Source organism: Bactrocera latifrons, unplaced genomic scaffold, assembly GCF_001853355.1.
Source record: "Bactrocera latifrons isolate USDA-ARS-PBARC rearing strain unplaced genomic scaffold, ASM185335v1 scaffold_103, whole genome shotgun sequence".
NCBI lineage: Eukaryota > Metazoa > Arthropoda > Insecta > Diptera > Tephritidae > Bactrocera > Bactrocera latifrons.
In genome coordinates, this window is record NW_017534442.1 from 655,795 (window position 1) to 680,367 (window position 24,573).

General features: G+C 32.8%; 2 protein-coding genes across 4 annotated transcripts; one reads left to right on the forward strand and one right to left on the reverse strand.

Moving 5' to 3' along the window:
* Nucleotides 1-685: 685 nt before the first annotated feature.
* LOC108968582 (N-acetylglucosaminyl-phosphatidylinositol de-N-acetylase) lies at nt 686-3,941 on the reverse strand. Of its 2 annotated transcripts, XR_001993342.1 has the most exons (6): nt 3,673-3,941; nt 3,086-3,567; nt 2,663-2,953; nt 2,376-2,469; nt 1,114-1,588; nt 686-1,027 (listed from the first exon to the last, which is right to left on the reverse strand). XR_001993342.1 is itself a non-coding variant. In XM_018932708.1 (5 exons), exons 2-5 carry the CDS (start codon nt 3,543-3,545, stop codon nt 1,405-1,407), a joined length of 1,029 nt encoding a protein of 342 aa, XP_018788253.1. In that variant the 5' UTR covers nt 3,546-3,567; nt 3,673-3,941; the 3' UTR covers nt 686-1,404. The 2 variants fall into 2 exon arrangements, 1 of the variants encoding a protein (XP_018788253.1); XM_018932708.1 differs by having other exon boundaries at nt 686-1,588.
* Nucleotides 3,942-4,402: 461 nt separating this feature from the next.
* Nucleotides 4,403-23,588, forward strand: LOC108968660 (phosphatidylinositol 4-kinase type 2-alpha). 2 transcript variants are annotated; one of them, XM_018932820.1, is made up of 8 exons: nt 4,403-5,101; nt 5,291-6,188; nt 19,844-19,962; nt 20,502-20,632; nt 20,786-20,981; nt 21,052-21,693; nt 21,781-21,920; nt 22,051-23,588. In XM_018932820.1, the coding sequence occupies exons 1-8, from the start codon at nt 4,931-4,933 to the stop codon at nt 22,127-22,129; spliced, it is 2,376 nt and encodes a 791-aa protein (XP_018788365.1). In that variant the 5' UTR covers nt 4,403-4,930; the 3' UTR covers nt 22,130-23,588. The 2 variants fall into 2 exon arrangements, with proteins under 2 accessions (XP_018788365.1, XP_018788371.1); XM_018932826.1 differs by having other exon boundaries at nt 4,403-4,708.
* The last annotated feature ends 985 nt before the right edge of the window (nt 23,589-24,573 follow it).

Sequence of the window (24,573 nt, forward strand, 5' to 3'; positions counted from 1 at the left end):
TAATTTAATGCAAAGAAAATTAATTAAACATATTGCTTCGCTGTGTATATTCGTGCTAAATATGTGAGAAGTATGGTAATATTATATAACAATAACCAAATTAACAAAAAAAAATTACAAACTTTAAGAAATATATTTAATGAATATACACACTATATAATATATAATGTATATCTGTAATAACTATATATTTTTATGGTATGTATATGCTTCGCTGTTGTTACAACTATGTGTTTTATGTATTACATTATGTACAGACAAACAAACAAATAAAATTATTTCTCCAACTTAATTTAGCTTTAAACAAATTAACTCAAATCTAGGAAAAACAAATCCTATTAACTGTCTTAAGCTAAAAATTATAGATTAAACAATTAGGTAAAAATACATACACAATTCGTGTAAAACATTTACATATGAATGTGCTATGACATTGATTATAATTATTATTGTGTGAAGAACTGGCTTTGCTCATTGATTATACGAATAAAATAATAACTACCACGCTACACCAATCGCTGTTCATTTATTACACTAAACTTAACGTCATCATTAACATCTCATAATCACAATTACCGAGAATAAAAGTTCTCCATTTGCAATAAGTATTAGATTTACTAAGAGTGCATAAATAATAGTACGAAAAGCAACTTAAGTGGGGAACACCAAAACGAAATGGGTTCAGATATGTGTTTTTGGCTTTTCATGTACCCAATACTTAAAATTTACGCGCATATATTACATTTTTTAGATGTACGAATAGTATGTAGAGGTTCACATGTTGATCAATTATTGTTGGCAAAAGCGTTTTCACACGCCGTCAAATGACTTCACATTCCCTTTGTTACCCTAGGTTTTGGTTTTCTGTTTCTAAAAGTTTTCGGCGCCAGATACTGAACATTCGTGACACTCTGCCGACAACACCACCGTCACTAAACTTCATTATCATCATTATTATTGCCATTTTTGTAGCAGCACCAAAATTATTATTGCAGTTAGTCAATTAATGTATTTTTGCACCGGTCAGCTATTGCACGTAATAATAATTATTATTTTTTATGTTATTTAATGTTTTATCGGTTTTTGCTTTTAGCCGGCAGCATACCGTTATACCTTTTCATAAATGTGAAAATAGTTCTTGTAAGCTTTTTTATTTATGGTTTTATTCAGCTGCAATGATTGTTGTTGCTGGCGCTATGTGTTGTCTATTGTATGTCTGTCTTTTAAGTTTTGTGTTGTTGGAGCATTTTCGGTGTTTGCTGCTACACATACTGATACATAGATTTTTATTACAACGTGGTACGTCTGGTTTGTCTGATTTTATTTTTAGATTTAATTCAGTTTTTACTATTGGCTGGCTGACTGTATGCGGCATTGTTTAAAGCTAATGTAAGTTGATGCAAATCAAAAGGTATTATCGTCAATTTGCATCTCCAATTCGATGTCCGAAAGATTCACCTCACGCAACGAATTTATGAACATATATCGTGAAAAATAAATATACAACCAACGGAACCATTTCATTTGGGATTTATGTTCACGCATAGCGCGACGTATTTGTGCAGCCTCATCCCATCCCAATATACACCTTTAAAGAATATTTTGAAAATATAAGTTAGCGATAGTTGTTAAAATGAAACGTATTGTTAAGTAAATATACATATAATATATATATGCATCATTCAAACTGTATTTTAATGTCTAATGCTAAATATATGTAAATGTTCAATACGTTTACTTTAATAGAGGTATATCTAAATATAATATATATTTTTCATTTTGATTTTTATTTGTAGAAATGGTTAACATTTATATTGTTCATGTAAAAATATATTTATTTATTATATATGTATATTCGAAAAAATTATAATAAATAATGACCTTTCGTCAGAGTAAAAACAAAAAAATATAGAAAATTTACAAGTGCTGACCTACTTTTAGGAATTACACTTTTTCTCTATAAATGTACTTCGCAAAATATTCAATTTTAAACAGCGAGAATATACCTGAAAGGCATTAAAAGTATTTTGTTTACAAACATTTTTGGGTATGTACATACATATGTTGTGTGTAGGCATACATTCACTCGGAACTGATTGCAACACTGTTTACTTCAATAATGAAAAACATTGGTCAAAACTACTAATAAAAATTATTTTCTCATAAAAATATTTTAGAATGTGAATCGAAGCACACAATTCTAATATTTAAACGATAACAAATGAAATGTAATAAACTTCAGAAACTATGGTAAGTCATGAGTGTGCTTGTTTTAGAGTTACCTCAGAAAATTTCACATAATATCTTATCATATCATATTAACATAGATGACTAGCAAATTATTAATTAATTATTTGACTTTGATGTGAACTCACCAGTATGACGAAATGCAGCATGTACAAAGCAAATCGAAAATCGAAATATATTTCCTTAAAATATTTATGGAGTCCAGCGTATAAAATTTGCATTCTGTAAAAATTACAAAATAAAAGTTGTAATAGATATGTTTAGTCATAACACAATTTAATTATATATTCATCGCGCATTGTCAACACACAAATGCTAATTACATGCGTTTCGAAACTCTGGCAGGTATGACGCTATCTCAATAGTATACCTCTGGAATAAAATTGATGCAGCTGATTGCTATTTATGTACTTACCTTTTGGTAATAAATTAGCTAAGCAGAGTGACGCTGCAGCGAAATAAACTGCACTGTGATTGGGATGTTGGCTCACACCATCTCGATCGAATGTACAGATCGCTTGAATATCTAGACTTTCAACGGTGTGTAGTATTAAATTAGCAACAACTGGTGCTTTCCATTCAACATTAGGGTCATCTGGAAGGTTTGTTGCGTTCACCATTATAATATTCGCAGCTGGAACACCCAACATTTCACATGAACGCCATAATTCTTCACGTCGTAATTGTGCCTGTTTCTCATAATTACCTATTAATAGTTAAACAAGTTACTGTCTTGTAATCAAATACTTTACTATAATATGAACACTGTGTTAATATGTACACAGGATGTGAGTTCATTCAATCACATTTGTAAATTAAAGATATTAATCATACTCACCGTTGGACAGACATAACACGTACACTTGGCAGCTGGAACGATGTGTTAATGTGTATATTAGTGGGCCAAAGAACATGCATTCATCGTCCGGATGTGAAGTCACCAGTAAAACACGATCCAATTTGTGTTGTCTTGGAAAGCGCACATTGTTGATCAGCTTGCACCAACGCCACAATGGGCTGTTGCTGCGTGTTGTATAAAAAATGCCCAGGCATACTAGCAAGTACACCAGACACGCGTAAATAATATGCTCCAGGGCTTCGATTGCTGTCGAACTGAAGCGTCGATACGATAGAATCGCCCAGTGCAGAACGTTAGCACGCCACGTTTCTTGTAATAAAATCAACGCTTGCGTCTGATTGCCAACAAACTGATGCAGGAACCGACCGCTATCCTCGTACAATTGCAATGTACTCGCACTAATCAATTCGAACACTTGATTAAGCCAAGACAATTTCATTTCATTTCAAATGCAGCGCACACTGATCAAAGTTTTCGAGGTTCAATCGTTAAATTAGTTTGAATAATTATTTTTCCGAATTTCTAATTTTATAACATGAATATTAAGCCATTATTTAAATACTTACAATTCTAATTTATAGCTTGTTTAATTTTTCCGGTGGGTAAGCCAAGACAAATGTTTCCAATTATGGTATTAATGATTGGTAGATCTTTTTTCGTTTTTTGTTAGAATTTTCAACTTAGACACTATTTAATAAATCCAATTATTTCATATCGGAATAAGATTTCTATTATTTTGTTTAAGAGATATAAAAACTGAAGTTTTGCTTTGCCTCTGGCGCGCACCTGAGAGTCTACATTTGTTTCCTATATTTTTGGTGGTCGGTCGGTTCCTTTGGCAAATGGCACAGACAGCAAACAGCTGTTCTGAAACTTTACCATCAGTGTTGCCACAGTTACCATAAATCTAAAATTAACTAAAATAATAATCGCTATGTCCAACAATAAAGTTCAAAACAAACAATCTGTTAATAATACTTTCACAGTAACAACGGATGTCACAACTTCATATTTTGACTAAACTATGTTGTATGTTATTATTTAATTGTGATCATTAGTTTCCCATTATTTTTCAACTTGGCCTGGAAAATTTAAATTTAAATTTTATTAAGTTTGTTAACATTTGCATGAACTTGTTAATGTATAGTATCATGACATGAAGCAGTATAGTATTCAAATTAATTTCCGACATGGCAATTCGATTTTTTTATTAACAAATTGCTATTGACAACTGCTGTCACTCTTTGTAATTGGTTAAAATTTTTTTTCTACGTTTTTGTCTACTTTTGTCAGGAAGGGAGGAACTTTTCTAAGTGATTGTGTATTTTACTGTTATATTTTTTCCTTAAAAAAAATCTTTATCTTTATTTTCAACGAATTTATATTAAACTGTGAATTTGGGTTGCGAGCCCAGATCAAAAATAAATATAGTTATATCGTTATAAAAATAATTAGGATATGAAAGTTTGCGGAGAAGAGTAGAGCAAGAAACGGCAGTAAAATCCCAGCTGCTCCGATATCACTGATGGGGGAAAACAAAGAAAGAATTCGCAGATTAAAGGAAATAAGAAATCAATAAAATAGGCTAGACCAAATAAAATGGTAATCATCTATTAAAAATTGATGTAAATGTGAAACGCGATAAAGTTCATGCTATACCCAGCTACCCTGAGTGTCCCAAAAAAGGATTAATGGCACATATGTTAACACGTGTATATAGATAAGACAGACATATAATTTGCCAGTGTAAAGTGTTCAAATTGTTAAAGGCGGTTGAAAAAATATTACATTGCATTCTCGTCGACCCCACTGACACTTTCTTCAATGTCGTCTCCTAATCAATCTTTGGTAAATATAGAAAATGTCGATTTAATCAGCACATTATCTGAAGATGAAGCTGTTGCTGCAGCAGCAGCTGCGGCTGTATCAGTCGCGCCGGGATCAGGCGCCTCTGTATGTCCAATGAATGGAACACAGCTTGTAACACAAGTTGAGGTGAGCGCTAAGTTTCAAATATAAAATTTTCGGATGCTAGCTTTTTTAAATATCTATATGCATATGTACATATATACGCCCATATCCACTTATTATTACGTTTTATTTATTGTGTAAAATCTGCACTTGCAAATATACAATGACTATAGGGTACATTATATTTATTCTTTTTTGTTTTTACATTTGCAGATAAATACAATCGGACTGAACAAAACAAAGAAGAAAAAGAAAAAATCAAGGAAAAAGTCACGGAGAGAGCATATATTGTTATCAGTCGACGATGATTCGGATGATGATGAAGACGTTGATGTCTATGACGTAGACGTAAACGGCGGAAAGACCAACGGTCATATTACTGATATTGGTAGCAATTTTACCAATTTATACAGCGATGTGGATGAAAATGATAAAGTAGTTACCATAGGTAACGGCACTGCTACCGATGAGAGTGAATTTTTCAACTCGCTCAACGGACAGTCGCATCATATTCACCAATCAAAACAACAACAACAGCATATAACGCAAAAACTTTTGTTTTTAGAAGAAAACCCAGCACACAATAATAGCAACACCAGCAATTTCTTTTCGCTCTCATCCAATACATCGCCAGTTTCAAATAATGGACTAGTTGTTACCACTACAGCTCAGCATCAGCGTGCTAGTAGTAGTGGTAGTCAAAATGGTATATTCAGTAGTAGCAGCAGTACAAGTAGCGTGAGCGGGAGTAATAATATTGCTCACAGTTCCCCACAATATGGCAGTGGAGAAACATCTCCAACACATCAAGCTGATGTAAATCGGCGTGTATCGCCATTGTTGTCGCCATCATTATCTTCAGTGACAGCGACATCGCATAATTTTCAAACGAAAAGTAATCAGCTGGTATCGTCGACTCTACATCGTCATTACGACAGCGCAGACGACGGTGACGAGATCTGTCTGGTGCCAGAGGTAGACTACGAGGGCGCTTCCATAATGGATGCAGGAAGTGATAATCGAGAATCACAGCCATTGCTCGGTGGACATGGATACAGTAGCAGTAGCGGAGGTCGCGATCGCAATGAACTGACGGTCAATACCTTTATGGGTGAGTGTTATGTGAAAAAGAATACGGAAAGATATAAAGCCAACAAATGACAAATGTTATGTGTACAATTGTGAAATTCGCAAAAGTTTCTAAATACTTTTTAACGTTGTGGGGGTAGAAGGGAGCATAGTGCGCATTTTGTGCTAATGCCGTCATAGATTTATCATATAATAATAGTAATCATAACGTAAATACTCATCATTTATTGTGTTTGCGGTTTTGGTTTTGTTTTGACCTACAATAGATTCTGCACTTACAAAAGTTTGAAGAGAAACTTGTCCACAAATGACCAGACTTTTATGGCTTCCAAACGTTAAAGTATATTTCTCGACTCAATTGCAATTTTTTTCTCTAGCAAATATAAAAGTCACAATTAAGTAGTATATGTTACATGTGTAAATTTGTGTTGCAAACGAGTCATAATCAAAAATATGTATGTATGTATATAAACAGCCACGGACCGAAAATAGTGCACTTAAAAAAATTATTCAAATTATTTTTTTAATTTTATTTAATTAGTGTATCGCAATAATTTTCTATGTTAGTGTATTTCTTAACATCCACAACTTATAATGGTAAGCACATATTTGGTTATTTGTACAAATAATATTATTAGTTGGCAGTTGTGGAAAAAATGTTTTAACTGAAGTTGTTAAAAAATTTTAAATATTTAAAATTGGGTAGAAGTTTCCATTGTACTCTCTCAAAAATCTAACTCAAATCGCCAAAATTATGAATTGTTTAAGAAAAATGGCATTTAACGCTTTACTTTTGGTTAAAAGTGATCGTTAAATCTCTTGCCCGTAAAACAACGGAACATGCTGTTGGAGCCATCATCAGAAAAATAAATGTGGATCCTTTTAAATCTGTTCCAGAGAATATGGCTGAAATAAATGATAAATTGGCATAATTCTGCCGCTACAACATCAACATGAATTTGATTTTAGCATATGTAGTAGACTTATACAAAGGCGTTTCAATGATGCTTAGTTGTTTGGGCGAATGAGTCGAAAAAACATTGTTGTTCAAAAGAAATATTAGAGCAGGGCTAAACTTTGCTAAAGAACTTTTAGAAAAGGATGTGAAATTTTGGAAAAATGTACTTTACAGCAATAAAACGAAGATGGCAAACCATTTGTCCATCGCCCCAGGTGTCAGGCATACTGGAACTGAAAACTGAATAATTTTTTTAAGAAGAGCAATTGAAAAATCTTTTGAATTCGTATACACACCTGCTCAAAATAATAGTTACACAATTCTTTTTTAAGTAAAGCTCGTGAAATTTAAATTTTTAAGAAAAACGCAAACGTACTTATATTTTTCTAATATTTACAAGCTAAATCAAATAAACTTCATTTAAAAAGAAATAAATTATTTTGGAAAAACAAATTATGATGAAATAGTTTTGTTGTATATTTAACATTACTCAGTTAATAGCCAGTATTATTCTGGATAACTTTATTTATTCGTTTGGGCATACTACTGATTAAAGTCTGACAGTTTTCTTTAGGTATCTCAAACCAAGTTTTTTCTATGCACTCCCATAAAACTAGTGTTTGTTAGAGAAAGATTGACTCGTAAATTTTTTTTTAGATTTCCCCATAGGTTTTCTATTGGATTTAAATCCGGGGATTGGCTTGGCCACTTCCAATTCAATATAATTGGGTCATTATCTTGCTGATATACCCGACGTAATGGGAAGTACATTTTCAAGTATTTCCTTGTTGCCAGGTATGTAGGACCTACTCCATACCAAGAAAAACTTTATCACACCATGAAGTTTTCACCTCCATGCTTCACAGTTTTTTTTGTGAATCGAACGTGAAACTCCCTTCCTTTTGGATGACGCACATTTCTCTCACAATCGTTTTCAAACAAATTTAATTTCTCCACTTTTTTGTTCCCTCAGGTCCTGACCAATCTAAATGACCTTTTGTAAAATTTAACCTCATATCTAAATTTTTTGATCGCATTAATGGCACTTTCCTAGCTATACGTCCTGGTAGCTTGGCCTTTTGTAAACGCCTGCGAACTGTTTGGGCACTTACTACATTTCCAATTTCTGCTGCTATCACCTTCGACGACTTGAATGGGTCCTTTTTACAAATAGTTACAATTTGGCGGTGAAGAACTGTACTCTTTTTTTGTACTAAATTTTTGCTCTAAAGCGTTTTTAACAAAATTATGAGACATTTCCCAGTTTCCGGAAGTGATTTTCTTTGCTTTAGGAGGTTTGAAACCAGCTGGGTTTCTTCAAAAGTGCAATGTGATTTCCGACCCATCTGATAAAAAAATAATTTATTTTATCTGCAGCATTTTGAGCTTTAATGAAAGGAAACTTTCCAATTCAGATAAAGACAACTTGAAAAACTTAATAAAATTAGCTTTGTTTCACAAAAAGCTAAGTTCACTTATGTGTAACTATTATATTGAGCAAGTTTTTTTTCTAAATATTCACGCAAAACTCTCACACGCATTAATTCGGGGAATCACGTTGCTTCATTCTCTTAGAAAGGACGATGCCATATTATCTTAATTAAACTTACAGCATAACTTGTCGCATAAAGCCCATAAAAAGTTATTTAAACTATTGAGAGTACTAAGTTTAATCGTGTAACTATTATTTTGAGCAGGTGTGTACATAACTCATTATTTCTCAATTTATGCTATGCTGATGAAAAATGTCAAATTGTTTTCTGTTATTTAGTACATGCTCAAAGTGTGCTCTTTATCTGCCCACGACTGTACACACATATAGTATGTATAATGGTTTATATTGTTATTTAAAGTATTATTTGCTTAGTGCAAGCAGTTTATTATGAATCACCGTATGTCTGGTACATACACACAAACATATACTTATATGGTACTAATATTTATTATTAGTATAATTACACTTTCAAACTCACTCCAATACATTCTACCATCGCAGCAAAAAAGTTTAGTAAAGAAATTCCTCAATACAGGAATGTGTATGTATATTTTTAATTGTGTTAACTAAAACGTCATCCGCTTTTAAGTTGCTTTATATGCACTTTTGGGACATTTGGTTCTTATGACATTTAAAACTAGAAAAAAAAACAACGTTAACTTCGGCTGCACCGAAGCTGTAATAACCTTCTCAAATAAAATAGGTTTGATGAGTTGTTGTGGCGGCAGAAAACAGTTCTGAAGTTATTTCGAGGAATGGTGCCGGATTGACAGACCTTGGCCGGATAAAAATTTGAGCACGTTCCGGTTACTTAAACCCGACCGGGAATGGGCAGATGCATATCGTCACCTAAAATGCAAAATAACATCAAACATCAAACAAATCGAAATTTAGTATCCTATTGATTACGATTCACTACTTCAAATCACATACATAATATTACATATGTATGTATGTCGAACATTTTCAGGTTCTGAGCTCAGAACAGATATGAACCAGTTTTAACCAATTATAAAATATTTTTCACTTTTGCTCCATTTTATTTCTTGGTTTCATTCACGCCACTGTAAATTTTCGGAAATGTTGTTACGTTATTTTGAATGTGACGATATATGCTACAGTCGTCCGATCTGAATTATTTTCCGGAGTTTTTACTGTTACCTAAGGCAATAATACTTGTTAAATTTCGCGAAGATATAATCACCGTATAAAACAATTTTCCATTCAAAAACATGATTTTCATCGTTTTCATGCTATGACAGCTTTATGTGATCCGGTTCCGACAGTTCCGAGAAATGAGTAACTTTTTGAGGAAGCTAATTCGCTTTAGCTCATCACGCTAATCATTTATATAAGTATGTTATTTTGTATATCCCTCATGAAACGAATTCCAATGGCATGTTCTAACTTTGCAAATTCCTTATTCAACATCTTTCTCTTTCCAATACCGTCAAAATGACCTGTGGCCGGCACCATTAATTTGTTTCCGTCGCTCTGAAAATCTTACGAGTAAACAAATAGTACATAATCGATACAACAATAGCAGCGTGCAAGCGCATTTCTATATTTTTATTCATTCAAAAATATATAAAATGCAAAAGTTCGCAAAATACTTCAAGGTTAAGGTTAACAGCACTGGCTCGAAAATTTATGTTATTGTTTTTTATTGTGTGGAAAACTTTTATATTTGACATAGTAATCTCGGAACAAATTGTTCAGATCGGATCGATCAAAATCTGATTAAAAGTCTTCATAAAATATCTGTTTGCCTTAATTTGACTTGAAAGTTTTTATTTTATATCAAACAATGTTTTAAAATTTAGCTATAACAAATGTACCTATGAAGGGTATTAAAACTTCGGTGCAACGAAAGATTACCTCTTTTCTTGATGTTATTTGAGAAATACATATGTATGTACATACATATATCATGTATGTATGGAATGTCTAAAATTTTTTCATATGAACATGCATTTATTCAAATCAACACAACAATGTCACATATGATTTCACTGGAAATTGTATATCTATAGGTATAGAAATGAAGATCGGAATGCATGGACAATGTACGAAAACAACACATATAATTCATTTAATCTCGTTATGCTTGGCATGTTGATTTTATGAAAGTAGATTGTGCAAATATAAATAAACAATTATAATTTATATACATACAGTGATGAACAAAAGTATTGGCATAGCAAGATATCTGGACTTTAGCACTGTTTTTTACCATTTATAAACTAAGTTTTGAACACCAAAAAAAGTACTTCGTTAGGATGAGTAATTATCAATTATATTTTCTTTAATTCATTTAATTATCTCTTAAAAGGAAAAAAAGTGATACTTATAGCGAAACAATTATAGCCAATACTTTTGTTCGTCACTAAATAGGTGCATAAGAGAGATAAATTCTAAATTTAGTTTTAAAAAGGTTTGCAGAAAACTGTCGAAAGTAGTTTCTTACGTATATTTCTATAATGTTTAGTGCCTTAAATCGTTATGTTTTATTCTGCTGGTGCAAGAAGTTGGTTGGTTGGTGTAAAGAGTAAGATTGAAAGCAGTCACTACCCTCTTTCTAATCTGAGTTATGCCTTTCATGTTGTATGTATGTAAATATAATGTGTGAAATGTAAATACATATGTATATTATATATGTACATACGTGGACGACATTAGCAATTAACGAAATTTAAATAGACGATAAGAAATGCGTGTCAGTCATTTGCCACAATACAAACCTTTTGTATAAGTATTTGTAATTGTACAAGTATTTCATATCAATGTGCGTTTCTTTTGTTGACACCAAAAATAAATATACTAATAAGAAACACCATTTTTCGCTTTGCGTGCAATTTTATCATTTCTGATAGCGTCACCAAATCTATTTACCCACATATAAATTGTAGGCGTTGCTCATGGACAGCATATTTTGAGTTATGCATATCTATTGTTTGCTGTTTTGTTTAAAGTTTAATTAGCATTTGAAAGGACATGAGTTTGTAATAGTTATCTAATATAATTTAAACTTTTTTATTGCCTCGGTTTTTAAAACTTAACCCTTCTCTAGCAGGAAAATCGTAAGTTTTAGTAATAGCGTAATGAAATATACAAGTATGTATCTACATAGGTACATATGTACATATATAGGATTATCCGTTAAGTTAGCAATTAATTTAGCCATACTTTTTTAGGTTCAACTTTGCGAAAGCTAATTTTAAGAAGATTAATTAAGAACTTTCTAAAGTAACTTGGCCAGATTACAGTGGCAATATTGAATTTAGTGCTTCCCACTTTAATCAAACTATTTTAAACTTATTTGAAAAATATGTTTCGAAGTGCGTTGTTACTCAAAAAATTAGTTCTAATTTATGGTTTTCGAAAGAATTATGTAAATTAAAAAATAGAAAATCTCGCGCTTTTAAAATTTTTCAAAAAAGTGGTTTTGTTTGCTGACTATTCAAAATATTCTAAACTGCGTCGACAATTTGCTGAACTTAACAAAATATGTTATAATAATTATATAAATAAAGTAAAAAATAATATTATACGTAACCCAAAATTGTTCTATGGTTTCGTCAACTCCAAACGCAGGATTTCTAATTTTCCGTCTGCTATGAAATACAAGTGTAGTATGTCTAGTGACAATCACACCATTTCCAATATGTTCGCTGAATTCTTCAAGTCCAATTACTCTCCAAAATCTCCAAAAAATGTTCCGCATCAGCACAAGTTATGTCCGATTTCTGTCATTAATGCACCTACTATTTCCGAAGCAGACGTCTTATATCTGTTAAATATGTTAGAACAATCATACAATTACGGCCCAGATATGATTCCCTCGTGCTTTTTTAAGAAATGTGCCAAATATATATACCAACCCCTAACAAAACTATTTAATTAATCTCTTATGCAAGGCTTATTTCCATCCATATGGAAAAAGTCATTTATAATTCCTTTACATAAGAGTGGGGAATAGCAAAGTTGTCTGCAATACCTAAACTTTTTGAAGCAATTATAACAGACGACATAGCCTTCCGGATCTCTCCACTAATTTCTTGTTCTCAGCACGGTTTTCGTAAAGCGAAATTTACAATAACTAATTTGCTTAAATTTGTATCACATGTATCAACGGGCTGATGTTATATACACAGATTTTAGTAAAGCTTTTGATAAAGTATCCCATTCAATTCTCTTGAATAAACTTGATCTTCTTGGTTTTCAACCAGTACTTCTAAAATGGGTTGCTTCTTATCTTAGTAATAGAATTTAACAAGTCATATTTAACGATACGTTTTCTGGCATAATCAATGTTCCTTCAGGCGTTCCTCAAGGTAGCCATCTTGGCCCAATTCTGTTCTTGTTATTTATTAATGACATATCATCTGTTGTTAAGTTTTAAAAAACTTTAAATATGCTGACGATGTAAAACGTTTTAAATCATTCACCTCGAATAGCGAAAGATGTCAGTTGCAAACAGACTTAAACAACCTAGTTTATTAGTGTGATAGAAATGGCATGCCATTGAATCTTAAAAAATGTAAAACGATGTGTTTTTCACGTAGATCTGTAGACYCTACTTTATACGCAATACAAAACTTTAGGTTGGAGCAAGTATGCAGTTTTGTTGATCTAGGAGTAATTTTGGACCCCAAACTCAATTTTAATCTTCACGCATCTTCCACGGTTTTTAAAGCTAAAGGCGCTATTAGTTTTGTTAAACGTTGGTCTATAAAATTTAGAGATCCGCTTACCACGAAAATCCTTTTTACATCTCTGGTGAGGCCTATATTAGGGTATGCATCTGTGGTTTGGAACCCTAGTTACCAAGTCCATTCGGATATGTTAGAGTCCTTTCAAAAGCAATTTTTTCTTTTTGCCTTAAATCATTTGCATTGGAATCCCGGTTTAAATCTTAACCCTTACACTAATCGTTTAAAACTTATAAATCTCCCGACACTCGCTAGTCGTAGGGAGATGCTTGGTATAATATTTCTTGTAAAACTCATGAATGGGTCAGTCTGTAGCCCATCTCTTTTATCTGATATTAATTTTAACGTTCTCCCTCGCTTTACCAGGCAGTTTAGACCCTTACTTTTAAAATTTTCCAAAAAAAATTTTGAGCTAAACGAACTATTCCGCCGCATATGTCATGATTTCAATTCTCATTCCAGCACATTTGATCTAACAGACTCACTCTTTACCATTAAAAAAATCATTTTATCTAATCTTAACAAGTAACATTTAAAAATTATAAACTTTAGTTTTAATTCCTAATTTCGGCTGTTGAAATTTTTGTTTCTGTAGCTGAGCAGCTTAAGATCGCAACGTTTAAAACTCTCTTGCCTTTTATGACTCTTATGACTTTTATGAGCGGAAATGCTCGTTCGCGGACTGCGCCCCTCGCGTCGGTTGGGCGGGTGGAGGGTAATCATTGGGTATTATTATTATTATTATTGTTATTATTTGCAAACCCGCTTCGTTATCAAGACGTTTATACCTACTATCTTTAAATTTATAAACGTATATTTGCAATTATCTGCTTTTGGTATTTAACGAGGGTTATCTCCAGACTTTAACTACCAGTAGATATTTTATTTTCATATTTGTTGTACAGTTCAAAAGAGAATTCTTCACCCAATGGTCAGGGGACATCGTAATTCTAGCATATTACTTGTATGTCCCCTCTCAGGGGAAATTTAAGTTTATTAATGATAATGGCGAATTGAGTTATTTCCGCGAAACTATTTGAGACATGCACGTTTCTCTGAAAATTCCCCTTGACATAGCTCAAGAAATCATACCAAAATATTGTAAAATTACTGTGTTCTGACAGGAAAACATCTGCTGGCAGGCGACAAGCAAATTATTATTGTCAAACATGCAATGCATACTGGGAAGTGCTTTAAAATGTATGCTTTTTTTTTACAAATAAACATTCTTCGATCTCAACCAATTTATATCAGTCCAATCTCATTATAATACGTTACTTAGTTCTAGAATTATAATAAGTTATATGAGGGTGTGTAAATGTTTGTTTCTGCTGTAAAGTCTCCCTGAGTAGCTGATAGCCAACGTCCAAAATCTTACGGAGTGCAAAGGGTTAATTATCTTTATTAGATCCAGGATAGATAATTTTTTAAAATAAAAAAAAACACCATAGTTGGTTGAAACATATTGGAAACGAAAGATGATATAACAAAAATGAAAAGAACAAATAAGGAACGTCTAAGTTCGGGTGCAATCGAAAAATTTAAACTCTTGCAACATGCAAGAATCAAAGCCAGGGAAATACCTTAGGGTGCGAAATGTTTACTTCTATATATTGTGACAAAGAAGTACCTGAAAATTGTATATAAAATGCAATTTGATTTCGAGGCTGACTTTGTTGATGTTGGTTCGTAGATAGTCGAAATTACCAACGACTTGGAAGAAATTATCTACTACGTCAACTGTGATGTGGGTGCCTAGTCGCGAGTGCGACGACTGTTTGTTTGATGATAGGAGATATTTCGTCTTGCCCTCGTTCACCACCAGACCCATTTGCTTCGTTGCCTAAATCCATTCTGGAGAAACCAGAACTAATGGCGCGGTTGTAAAGGCCAATGATTTCAATATCATCAACATACGCGGTTTTTGCTTTATGTAAAAAAAACTTTTGTAGCACTCTTATTGAAAAATACTGTTACTAATATTATGATTTAACTAGTCTTTAACCTACTGTGACCAAATAATTTGTTGGCTTCTCTATCTGATACAATTAGTATATCGACTATTGACATTAGAGCATAATTTATGCAATGCTATTAATATGACCAAAACTGTATATAAAAATTTTGATGAAGAAAATCGATTTGCTGATATCTCCGTTCGTCCACCCTTCTATCCTTCCATGAAACTTGAAAAAATATATGTATATATCATGATAAAATCGTTGCATTATTAAAACTTATAGTCGAGAAGTATTGTAGAAAAACAGGAAGCTGTAATTTATAATAATTTTACCATCTGATCAAATTGCATAAAAAAACTACATCTTCATATCGACTTCATATTCATAAACCCGCATCTCGTCACCAGTAATGGCGTATTTGATAAATGTAGGGTCCTCAGCTAAGTTGTCTACGTCTATGTTGTCGACTAATAATTAAAATAAGAGTTTAGACATAATTGTCTTATCTACTTAATTATAACAATAATTATTTTAATATAAACTTAATTATGATAATATTATATATAATTAGATCACAGTATTAAGAAATAAAACCCGATTAAAGAGAAAAACAAATTTAAGAATATATATATAGTACATACATATTAGAATGTCTTTTTTTTTTGTTTTGAACTATTAATTTTTTTGAGGTCCATCACGAAATTTCTTTGGAGATACTAAAAAAATTGCCTGAAAATTTTAGCCCTTAATCAAAATTGCTATTATTAATACTTCCCGAGCTATTCAGCTTTTTAAGTAAGGCTTTATAGAATTTTCATAGATGGCATGTAATAAAAAATATATGAATATTCCATACAGCCATACTTAAAAAGGCGAATATCTCGAGAAGTATTAATGATAGCGATTTTGACCTCGGGCCTTTTTTGTAGCAAATAAAATTTCCTACAAGTTTGTGATGAACATTTTTTCTATAGCTCTTGTCATTTACGAGATATATACAAAAAAATGCGAATTTCATAGAAAAATCAGGTTTAGAGCCCCGTACTACCTCGCACTGGGCACTTTTGTAAAGCTATTATGAGCAATTCTGAGAAATATGCGTCCAAGGTCAAATCGATGCCATAAAATACCAAATCTGTGGGAATTTAAAGATAAAAAGTCATGATTGTTGTGTATTTCATATGGAAAATTTTTATTTGCCCTGGTCCAGTTCTTAATGTTAATATTAAGGGCTTAAATTTTCAGGCAATCTTTTGTGACGGGACTGGAAAAAATTAATAGTCCAAAAAAAAAAAAAAACCACCCACCACGATGCTTTGCAACTTTATGAAGTCATTTGGATTTATTTCCGAATTTTATCAAAACTGTGTACTTCCATTTGGGCAAAATGTTTTGTTTTTCAAAAATTGTCAGTGTCAAAATAACTTAAATGAAAACACAATAATAAAAGAATTGTAAAAATAGCAAACAGTGCGTGACGTGAGCCGTCATTGCGATTAGTTGAAATCTTGTAAATAAAAAAAAAAAAAAAAGGAAAAACAGCAACTGCATTAATGTCCTTTCGAAAAGTAGCTTCTCAACCGACAGTAGACGAAAGGAAATCGGTAAATTACCGTTGCCATTGTCGGCAAAAAAGATGTGAGAATGAGTTTTCGCAATATTTGGAAAGAGAGAGTGAAGAGGACATTATTACTCATATTGAACGGATAAAGGCTGAAGGAACCAATGATGGCGAAGAAAGTAGTGATTCTTCCTACGAGATTGTCGCTGCCACTTGTGGATGTGTCAATTGTCCGTTAAAATTTCTGTGTAAGTGTAAATGTGTCAATTTTCTGTCACTGCCGTGTTCATCGCTGTTCGCTATTGGACGTTATATGGGTTAGGTTGCACCTACGCACTGCAACCTCCTGTGCCCAATACGTACATACATACATATCTATGTAAAGCACATTTACAGACATTCGTGTGTTCATCGCTGCATTTCATAGATACCGAAATGCGTCGCAGAACTGTGTCAGCAGTGTTTTTCTCACTTCGTTTTTTGTTGTTTTTATTTTTACCTTTTTGCACTCTTTGCTTTGCTTTAGCTACGTGAAAAGCGATAGCGAAAACTTGAAAATTAAATGAAATGTTTTTTGTCGCATTTTGGTGTTCTGAAGCAGGAGGCGCTCGTATTATCTTCCGAGCTTTTGAGTTGCTTAACGTATGCTCAACGTACATACATATGTGGGCCGCCTGCCAGCCTTTCACGGTCATTAAATGTGTTCTAATTAAATATTTACGCGAATACGTTTTGATTTAATAATATTCTAATCAAGTGAATTTTAATGTTAAAATAATACCGACAAAATGTGCTCGTCTTCCCAGAGTTACACGCTATTTGAGGACTTCAATTTGACAGTGCATTGGAATCTATTGAGATTAAGGGGTAATTAATGGGAAATAACTCGTTTAAACATTTGTATGCATTTTAAGTGCTACAATTTTTTGTACAGCTTTAGATTTCTTGCAATCTGTTTGTGTAATGTGAAAAGTGTGATTATCGCTACCAACTCCACCGATGGTTTTCATAACAAAAAAAAAAAATAATAATAACTGGGGACACATGACAATGTATGGCAGCTATATGTTATAGTGGTCCGTAATCGGTGATTCCGACAAATAAGTAACTTCTTGAGGGAAAAGGATGTGTGCATTTTAAATATGCATTGTGACAAAAAAGTACCCGGATAAATAGGAGTTCGGAGTAAATAAAACTAAAAATATTTAATTATTCATCAATATTTATTTTGTCGCCTTCAAAGTAATCCCATCATATGCCAACGATTTTTCCAGTTCTCGAAACCAGTTTCATAAGCACCTTTTGAGATGGTCTTCAGCGAATTTTGTTTGACCTCTTCGATCGACTGAAAATGTGTTCCATTACGATGATTGTTGTCTTGATTGCATGTCAAACCCGTAAACCCGCGTCTCATCGGCAGTTATAATGCTGTTCATGAATGTGAGATCGGAATTTATTTTGATTTCGGTATTCTTTTTGAATACAAATCAGCAAAATATACACCAAAATGTCGAGATCTCTTGCCATCTCTCTAACACTTGCCTGATTTTCACTCATCGTATCCTTCGCTTTTTTAATATTTTTATCAGATGAAGAAGTCGAAGGTCGTCCAGAACGAGATATGTTGTAGGCTTGTGTTTTTGATAAAACCGAATCACCGTAAGACTTTTCCAACATTAGCAACACGTACACTTATTTTTGTTTGAAATACAAAACTTTTATGGTGCATTGAAAAAGACATGCCTAGAAAATAATCAATAATTTTTGTAAATTTTTTTGTTTGAAGTTTCTTTTTTCATTGGAAACCCGAAGCGTCTTCCTTGAGCAAATCAATGCTGAGAAACAGTCGTGAAATTTGAGCCTAAGCGTATCAACTAAACGGAAATGAGTTCACCAGCAGCCTATAAATGTATCATTGACAAGTCCTAATTTGAGAATGGCGGATATTTTACTTTTTTAAGCCTTAAAAAAACTTTATATTAAGATAAATACCACCGAAGAACCATTTGAGTTTCACAAAAATTGCAATGTACTTCGTCTCAAATATCTTTTATTAATAAAGACTGCCCAAGCACTGTTCAAAGATTGCGATTGTTGTACTAATGTCAACATTTGCAGTTGTAAATTTTTTAAAATAAAAAAGTTTCATAATAGCTCCAAAACTTGTGCCATTGTTATTGCACATTAAAGAGGAAAAAATATATATATCATATATCAAAACCTTAACGAACAACTAATCACAATTTCCTCATAAATATGTGTTTACTTATTGAAAAATTGTCAACATTTTATATCAGAAATAATAAATAAAAGAAACGAAAATTAATGTATTAAAAAATTAGGTTACTGATAATTTCCTGACATTGACTTTACTTTGTACGAGAATACAAGAATTTTGTTGTTCTGTAAACACTTTCTGTAATGCTTTCGCCGGCTACTTCAACACTTTCGAAGTTCCTTTTGTAACTTTGTGTTTTGAACACACTGTAGTTGTAAATGTAAATTGATATCCAATAACCGCAATTTTTTCCACCTGTCTTTGAAAAGCCGGTCGGTAAAAATAGCAAAACTTAAAAAATGGCTGCATAATTTATGAACAGTTCAATAAAATTGACGTGCTGACGGTAGAAATTTCAGTTAAAGTTTCATGAAATTATTGCCTATGTAGTACAATGATATGCCTGAGCGTAGCTATCGTCTGACTGACGACCTTCCACTGTTTTGATTTTTATTGCTATGCTTTTGGTTAGTCCAAATTAATGAGTGCGCGTGAACATTGGCTCAGATGTAACGCTTGGCGATTGTGGTGGCAACATTTGTGGCAATGTCCACTTTCCACCGCACATTTGCCACCTTGCAGACGCAAGCAGCGTTTCCACGTTTGCCGCATTATGGTTTTGCGTACCAATTTGATTTGTAAATAATGACTTTTTACATTTTTTACATTTATATACTTATGTATATATTTTGAATTCTTTGTTTATTTGCAGATGATCCCGCATTCAATGAAGTGGTATTGCAAGTTGAAACGGCCATTACAGCCGGTGTTATGCCAGAGCGCATCTATCAGGGCAGTAGTGGGTCGTATTTTGTAAAGAACGCAGAAGGTGTAAGTGAAATAATTAAATTTTTAAATACTCAACTTAAACTTAAACGCAAAATATTTATTGATTACAATGACTTTAAAGCTCGGCTATGGAAAAAATAACAAAGAACTAGCCTTAGGAAGGCAAGAAGCTTTCATGAAAACAATAAATAAATATTTCTATATATAAAACCCGAAAATGCTCCACCGCGATTAACTTTTATTTTCAATTTCAAATTATAGTATTGCACAACTTCTTGAATCACTTCTTAATATCTAATTTTTGATTAATTCATTATATATTGCGTCTGATTGTTTGTATGGCTGTTAGATAGATTTGACAGTCCTGCCGACATTTGAACTGCTTTTGTCAGCAGTCGCTACATTAAATGAATTCTTTACGGGGAAATTCCACGATTAAGTTAACTTTTGTGCGAATTTTTGGTAGTAAAATCAAACAGTATTAAACTTATTCAAATTTCTAATCTGTAAAATACTTTCATGTATTATTTATATATGTATATGTATGTAAATACAAATTAATTTTATTTTAATATTTCCAGAAAATCTTAGGTGTTTTCAAACCGAAGGATGAGGAGCCCTACGGACGATTAAATCCGAAATGGACCAAATGGATGCATAAGTTGTGTTGTCCCTGCTGCTTTGGACGCGCCTGTCTGATACCGAATCAAGGGTAATATAGCCTTATATCTGAAAAATAAATTGGAAAATGGATTTAAAAAGAAAAAAAAACAAGATTAACTTCGTTTATCAATAATTTATCAACAACACAGACATATTACAGTTAATAAAAAAAATAAGTAAATTAATGTATATTTCATTTCAGCTACTTATCAGAGGCTGGTGCCAGCTTGGTAGATCGTAAATTGCATCTAAATATTGTACCAAAGACCCGTGTTGTACGGCTGGTGGCCGAAACTTTCAACTACGCACGCATAGATCGACAAAAGGCAAAATTGAAGCGACGCATCAAAGAACACTATCCTTCGGCGCATTTCAATCGTATGAGTCTGCCACTTAAGGTAGAAGGCATACACTTGCATTATATATATAGTTATTATAAATTAATAAATGAAATTTTCTTCCCCACAGACTGGTTCCTTTCAGCTGTTCGTTGAAGGTTATAAGGATGCCGATTTTTGGTTACGTCGCTTCGAACAAGAGCCACTCACCGCAAAACTCGCCAACTCCTTTCAGCTTCAATTTGAACGTCTCGTTGTACTCGATTACATTATACGCAATACGGATCGTGGCAATGATAATTGGTTAATACGCTATGTACGACCTACAGGCACTCCAAAGATTTCCGCTAACGGCGGTGGGTTGCGTGAGAAATCCATCGACGTGTCCGAACAAACACCACAGAAACAGGAAGGCGAACAGACGCCTCAAAATGCTAACAATCTGGATGTCAATAAATTAGACTCAACGGCACAAAAGCAAGATTCCGAGCCTGCCACTCCTAATTTCGACACAGCCAGTGCAAATAAACCGACTACTAGTCAATCAGGTGATGCGACAACAGAAGGCGCGATTACTATTGCGGCAATCGATAATGGGCTGGCTTTCCCATTCAAACACCCCGATTCGTGGCGTGCCTATCCGTATCACTGGGCATGGTTGCCACAAGCGAAAGTGCCATTTAGTGAAGAGACGAAAAACCACGTGCTGCCATTGTTGTCCGATATGAATTATGTCGAGGAAATTTGTACAGAATTATTTTATTTATTTCAGGTAAGTGTATATATGCATATAAATATGTGTGTTATTTTTTAAATAAATATTTATTTATTATTTATATTTCGCATGATGTGCTGACAGCAAGATAAAGGTTTTGACAAGCGTCTCTTCGAACGTCAAATGTCTGTGATGCGTGGTCAGATATTAAATTTAACTCAAGCGCTTAAGGATGGTAAATCGCCAGTGCAGTTGGTGCAAATGCCAGCAGTAGTGGTGGAAAGGTGTGTAAAAAAAATTTTTTGTTTTGTGAGATTACTTTGAGATGGTCATCTTTTTGTCATTCTGGCTATAATCTGGATACAAACATTTTATTCATTTACTATAATTTAAACTTTGTGATTTTGCTTTCAGATCTCGAGGTCAAAATAGTCGGTTCTTTTCATTCACGCAACGCTTTCAAAATAAGAGTCCTTTCTTCTCATGGTGCTAACATGAGCGTAACAGCAGCAAATCACGCACTCATTTTAAAAGTAATCGAAACAATGAAAAAATGGATTAAACTTGCAAAACGGTTCAAAAGTTGCCGGCTTAAAATCGAAATAACAACTGTAAATGGTTGAATTATTTCACTATGTGTGTCTGAATAATCGAGGACTGACTGTGTTCTTACTCACTAGCTGCTTTGGCATTTAGTGATACTTTTGATATCCTTACACACATATAGCTCTTTGAAGTACATACCCACGTATTTGCTGTTTTTTTTTTTTTTTAGTTCTAATCTTGTACATACATACATATATACTAAATATGAGAATATGTGTAAAACGAAGTACTATTTTTATGAAAATTTTTGTATATTTTCATATTTACTTAATTTTAATTTGAAATTGTTATAACTTTAGCTGAAAGAAGTTAGGATGTACATTGCATAATGTTATTTACTTATTAAACAAAGAAAAGCTTTCGTTTATTCATATATAAATAGATAATATACATACACACATAAATACTTACTGTGTACGCATAAATTCATGCGGCCATATTATGTAATTCCTTGTGCTATTTTCACTTTAAAGTGTATTTTCCTCAAAATCCCTTTTGAAGTGAATTCATTTGCAACGAAAACTATAATATGTCTGCTTGTTTTATGCATTGCCATTCCAATAGTAATAAAAATCAAAGTTTAAAGCAGGTATTGCAAAAATTTTATTTTATGTAAAAAGAAATAAATATTTGCTTGAAATGTCGTGATTCCTCTTAGTTATCAACGGAAACTGGCGTCCTTCTATGATTTAGAGACGCTAAAGTCTATGAATTATAATCTATCAATCGCACTCCTTCATATCCATCATTTCATAGTACGAACTGACATACAGAGATACATATATATATACATATATAAATAAATTTAATAATATTATATACAGTAATTTGATTGTTAAGTGAAACAATTTAATCTATTCAATGATGTAATCGAGTACACCGATACGTTTACGATGTTTAACGCTGCAGTTGAAGATAATGAACTTAGGTAGGACAAAATACTTATTTATATAAATATAAACAAAAATGTATAAGTTTATTTAGCACTCTGTGCAAATAAAAAAAATTTAAATGAAATCATTATAAACCACAAAGCATCCACTCACGCACCTCTACTACTAGCACATATAGAAATGGATTTTGTTTTTCTTTTTTGTAATATAATCCCAATTCATTCACAACACGTCTACTTATTAGCTGTACTGTATGCATGTGTACAAATACGTGTCGTTTAACTTAAGCCGTTAAGGAATTTATATAAAATGAGGAAAGAAGTTAATTTGAATTGTCAACAACATAAATTAGCCTTGAGAAACACCTAAATACATTTACACTTTGCCTGATTTTATGTGTGAGCATGTCCATCTATATAAATGAACAAGTATAATTAAATCGAAACCGATAAATATCTGAGTTTTACTTTCGGTTAGATGGAACAATAGATTTCTTTTGCATTTCATAACTTGTCAGCTATTTGGGTGAAATCGTGTGATCTTGAATGTTGGAAGCTACTATAGTGCTGTAATTGGTAGTTTTATTGAATACGCAACAATAACAACAAATTCACAAAAATATGCTCAAAGTCCTACTGTTACCGACCACTTAGTGTATACTTAGACGTGCCTATGAAATTACGAGTATTAATAAAATTAATTGTATTTAGTAATGCATATACTAAATGAGAGATGTAAAAAATTTTAATCGAAATGGTCACTTTGTTTTCACTCAAGATGGCCACTGATCAACACTAACATGCACAGCTTCTATTGATATTGACGACACTGCTCGAACCAAAGATTGCTTTAGACATTTAAACATTTTTTTGGTATATTCGGCGGACCATCTTCTTCAAATCTGACCCCAAACTGTAGGCCAGTGGATTAAATTCTTGACTTCCAGTCGGCCAAGGTTTAACCTCTGTTTCACAGAAGTTAAGAGGTATGAAGGCTACACTGAAAAGTCCTACTCAGACTTGAAGGTATATTAAAATTGATATGTAATCTCAACCTTGCTGGAAAACCATTTAATCTGTAGCGCTAATTCCATTGAAAATATCGAATATTAAAATAAAATAATTTAAACGAATTTCTGTGGTGAAAAAATATAACTCCTAATGCATATGCGTTTCCGGTTCCGGTTATGTCAAATATACATAGGTATAGGCCCGTTCACATACAACTTTCCGCACTTTGCGTGACAGTCCATTATGAAACAACGAGGCGCCGAAAGCAAAGGGTATGACACAATGAACGATTCGCTTTCAGTGTTTCTCCTTAATAAGATTGGCGACTGCTGCTAGGCAAAGCATAAAATTAAGAGAAAAACTCAATATTTTTCCTTAGCTTCGCGTCAACAATTTTTTATGTGACCGTTCGTGCTGAGCGATTTGTA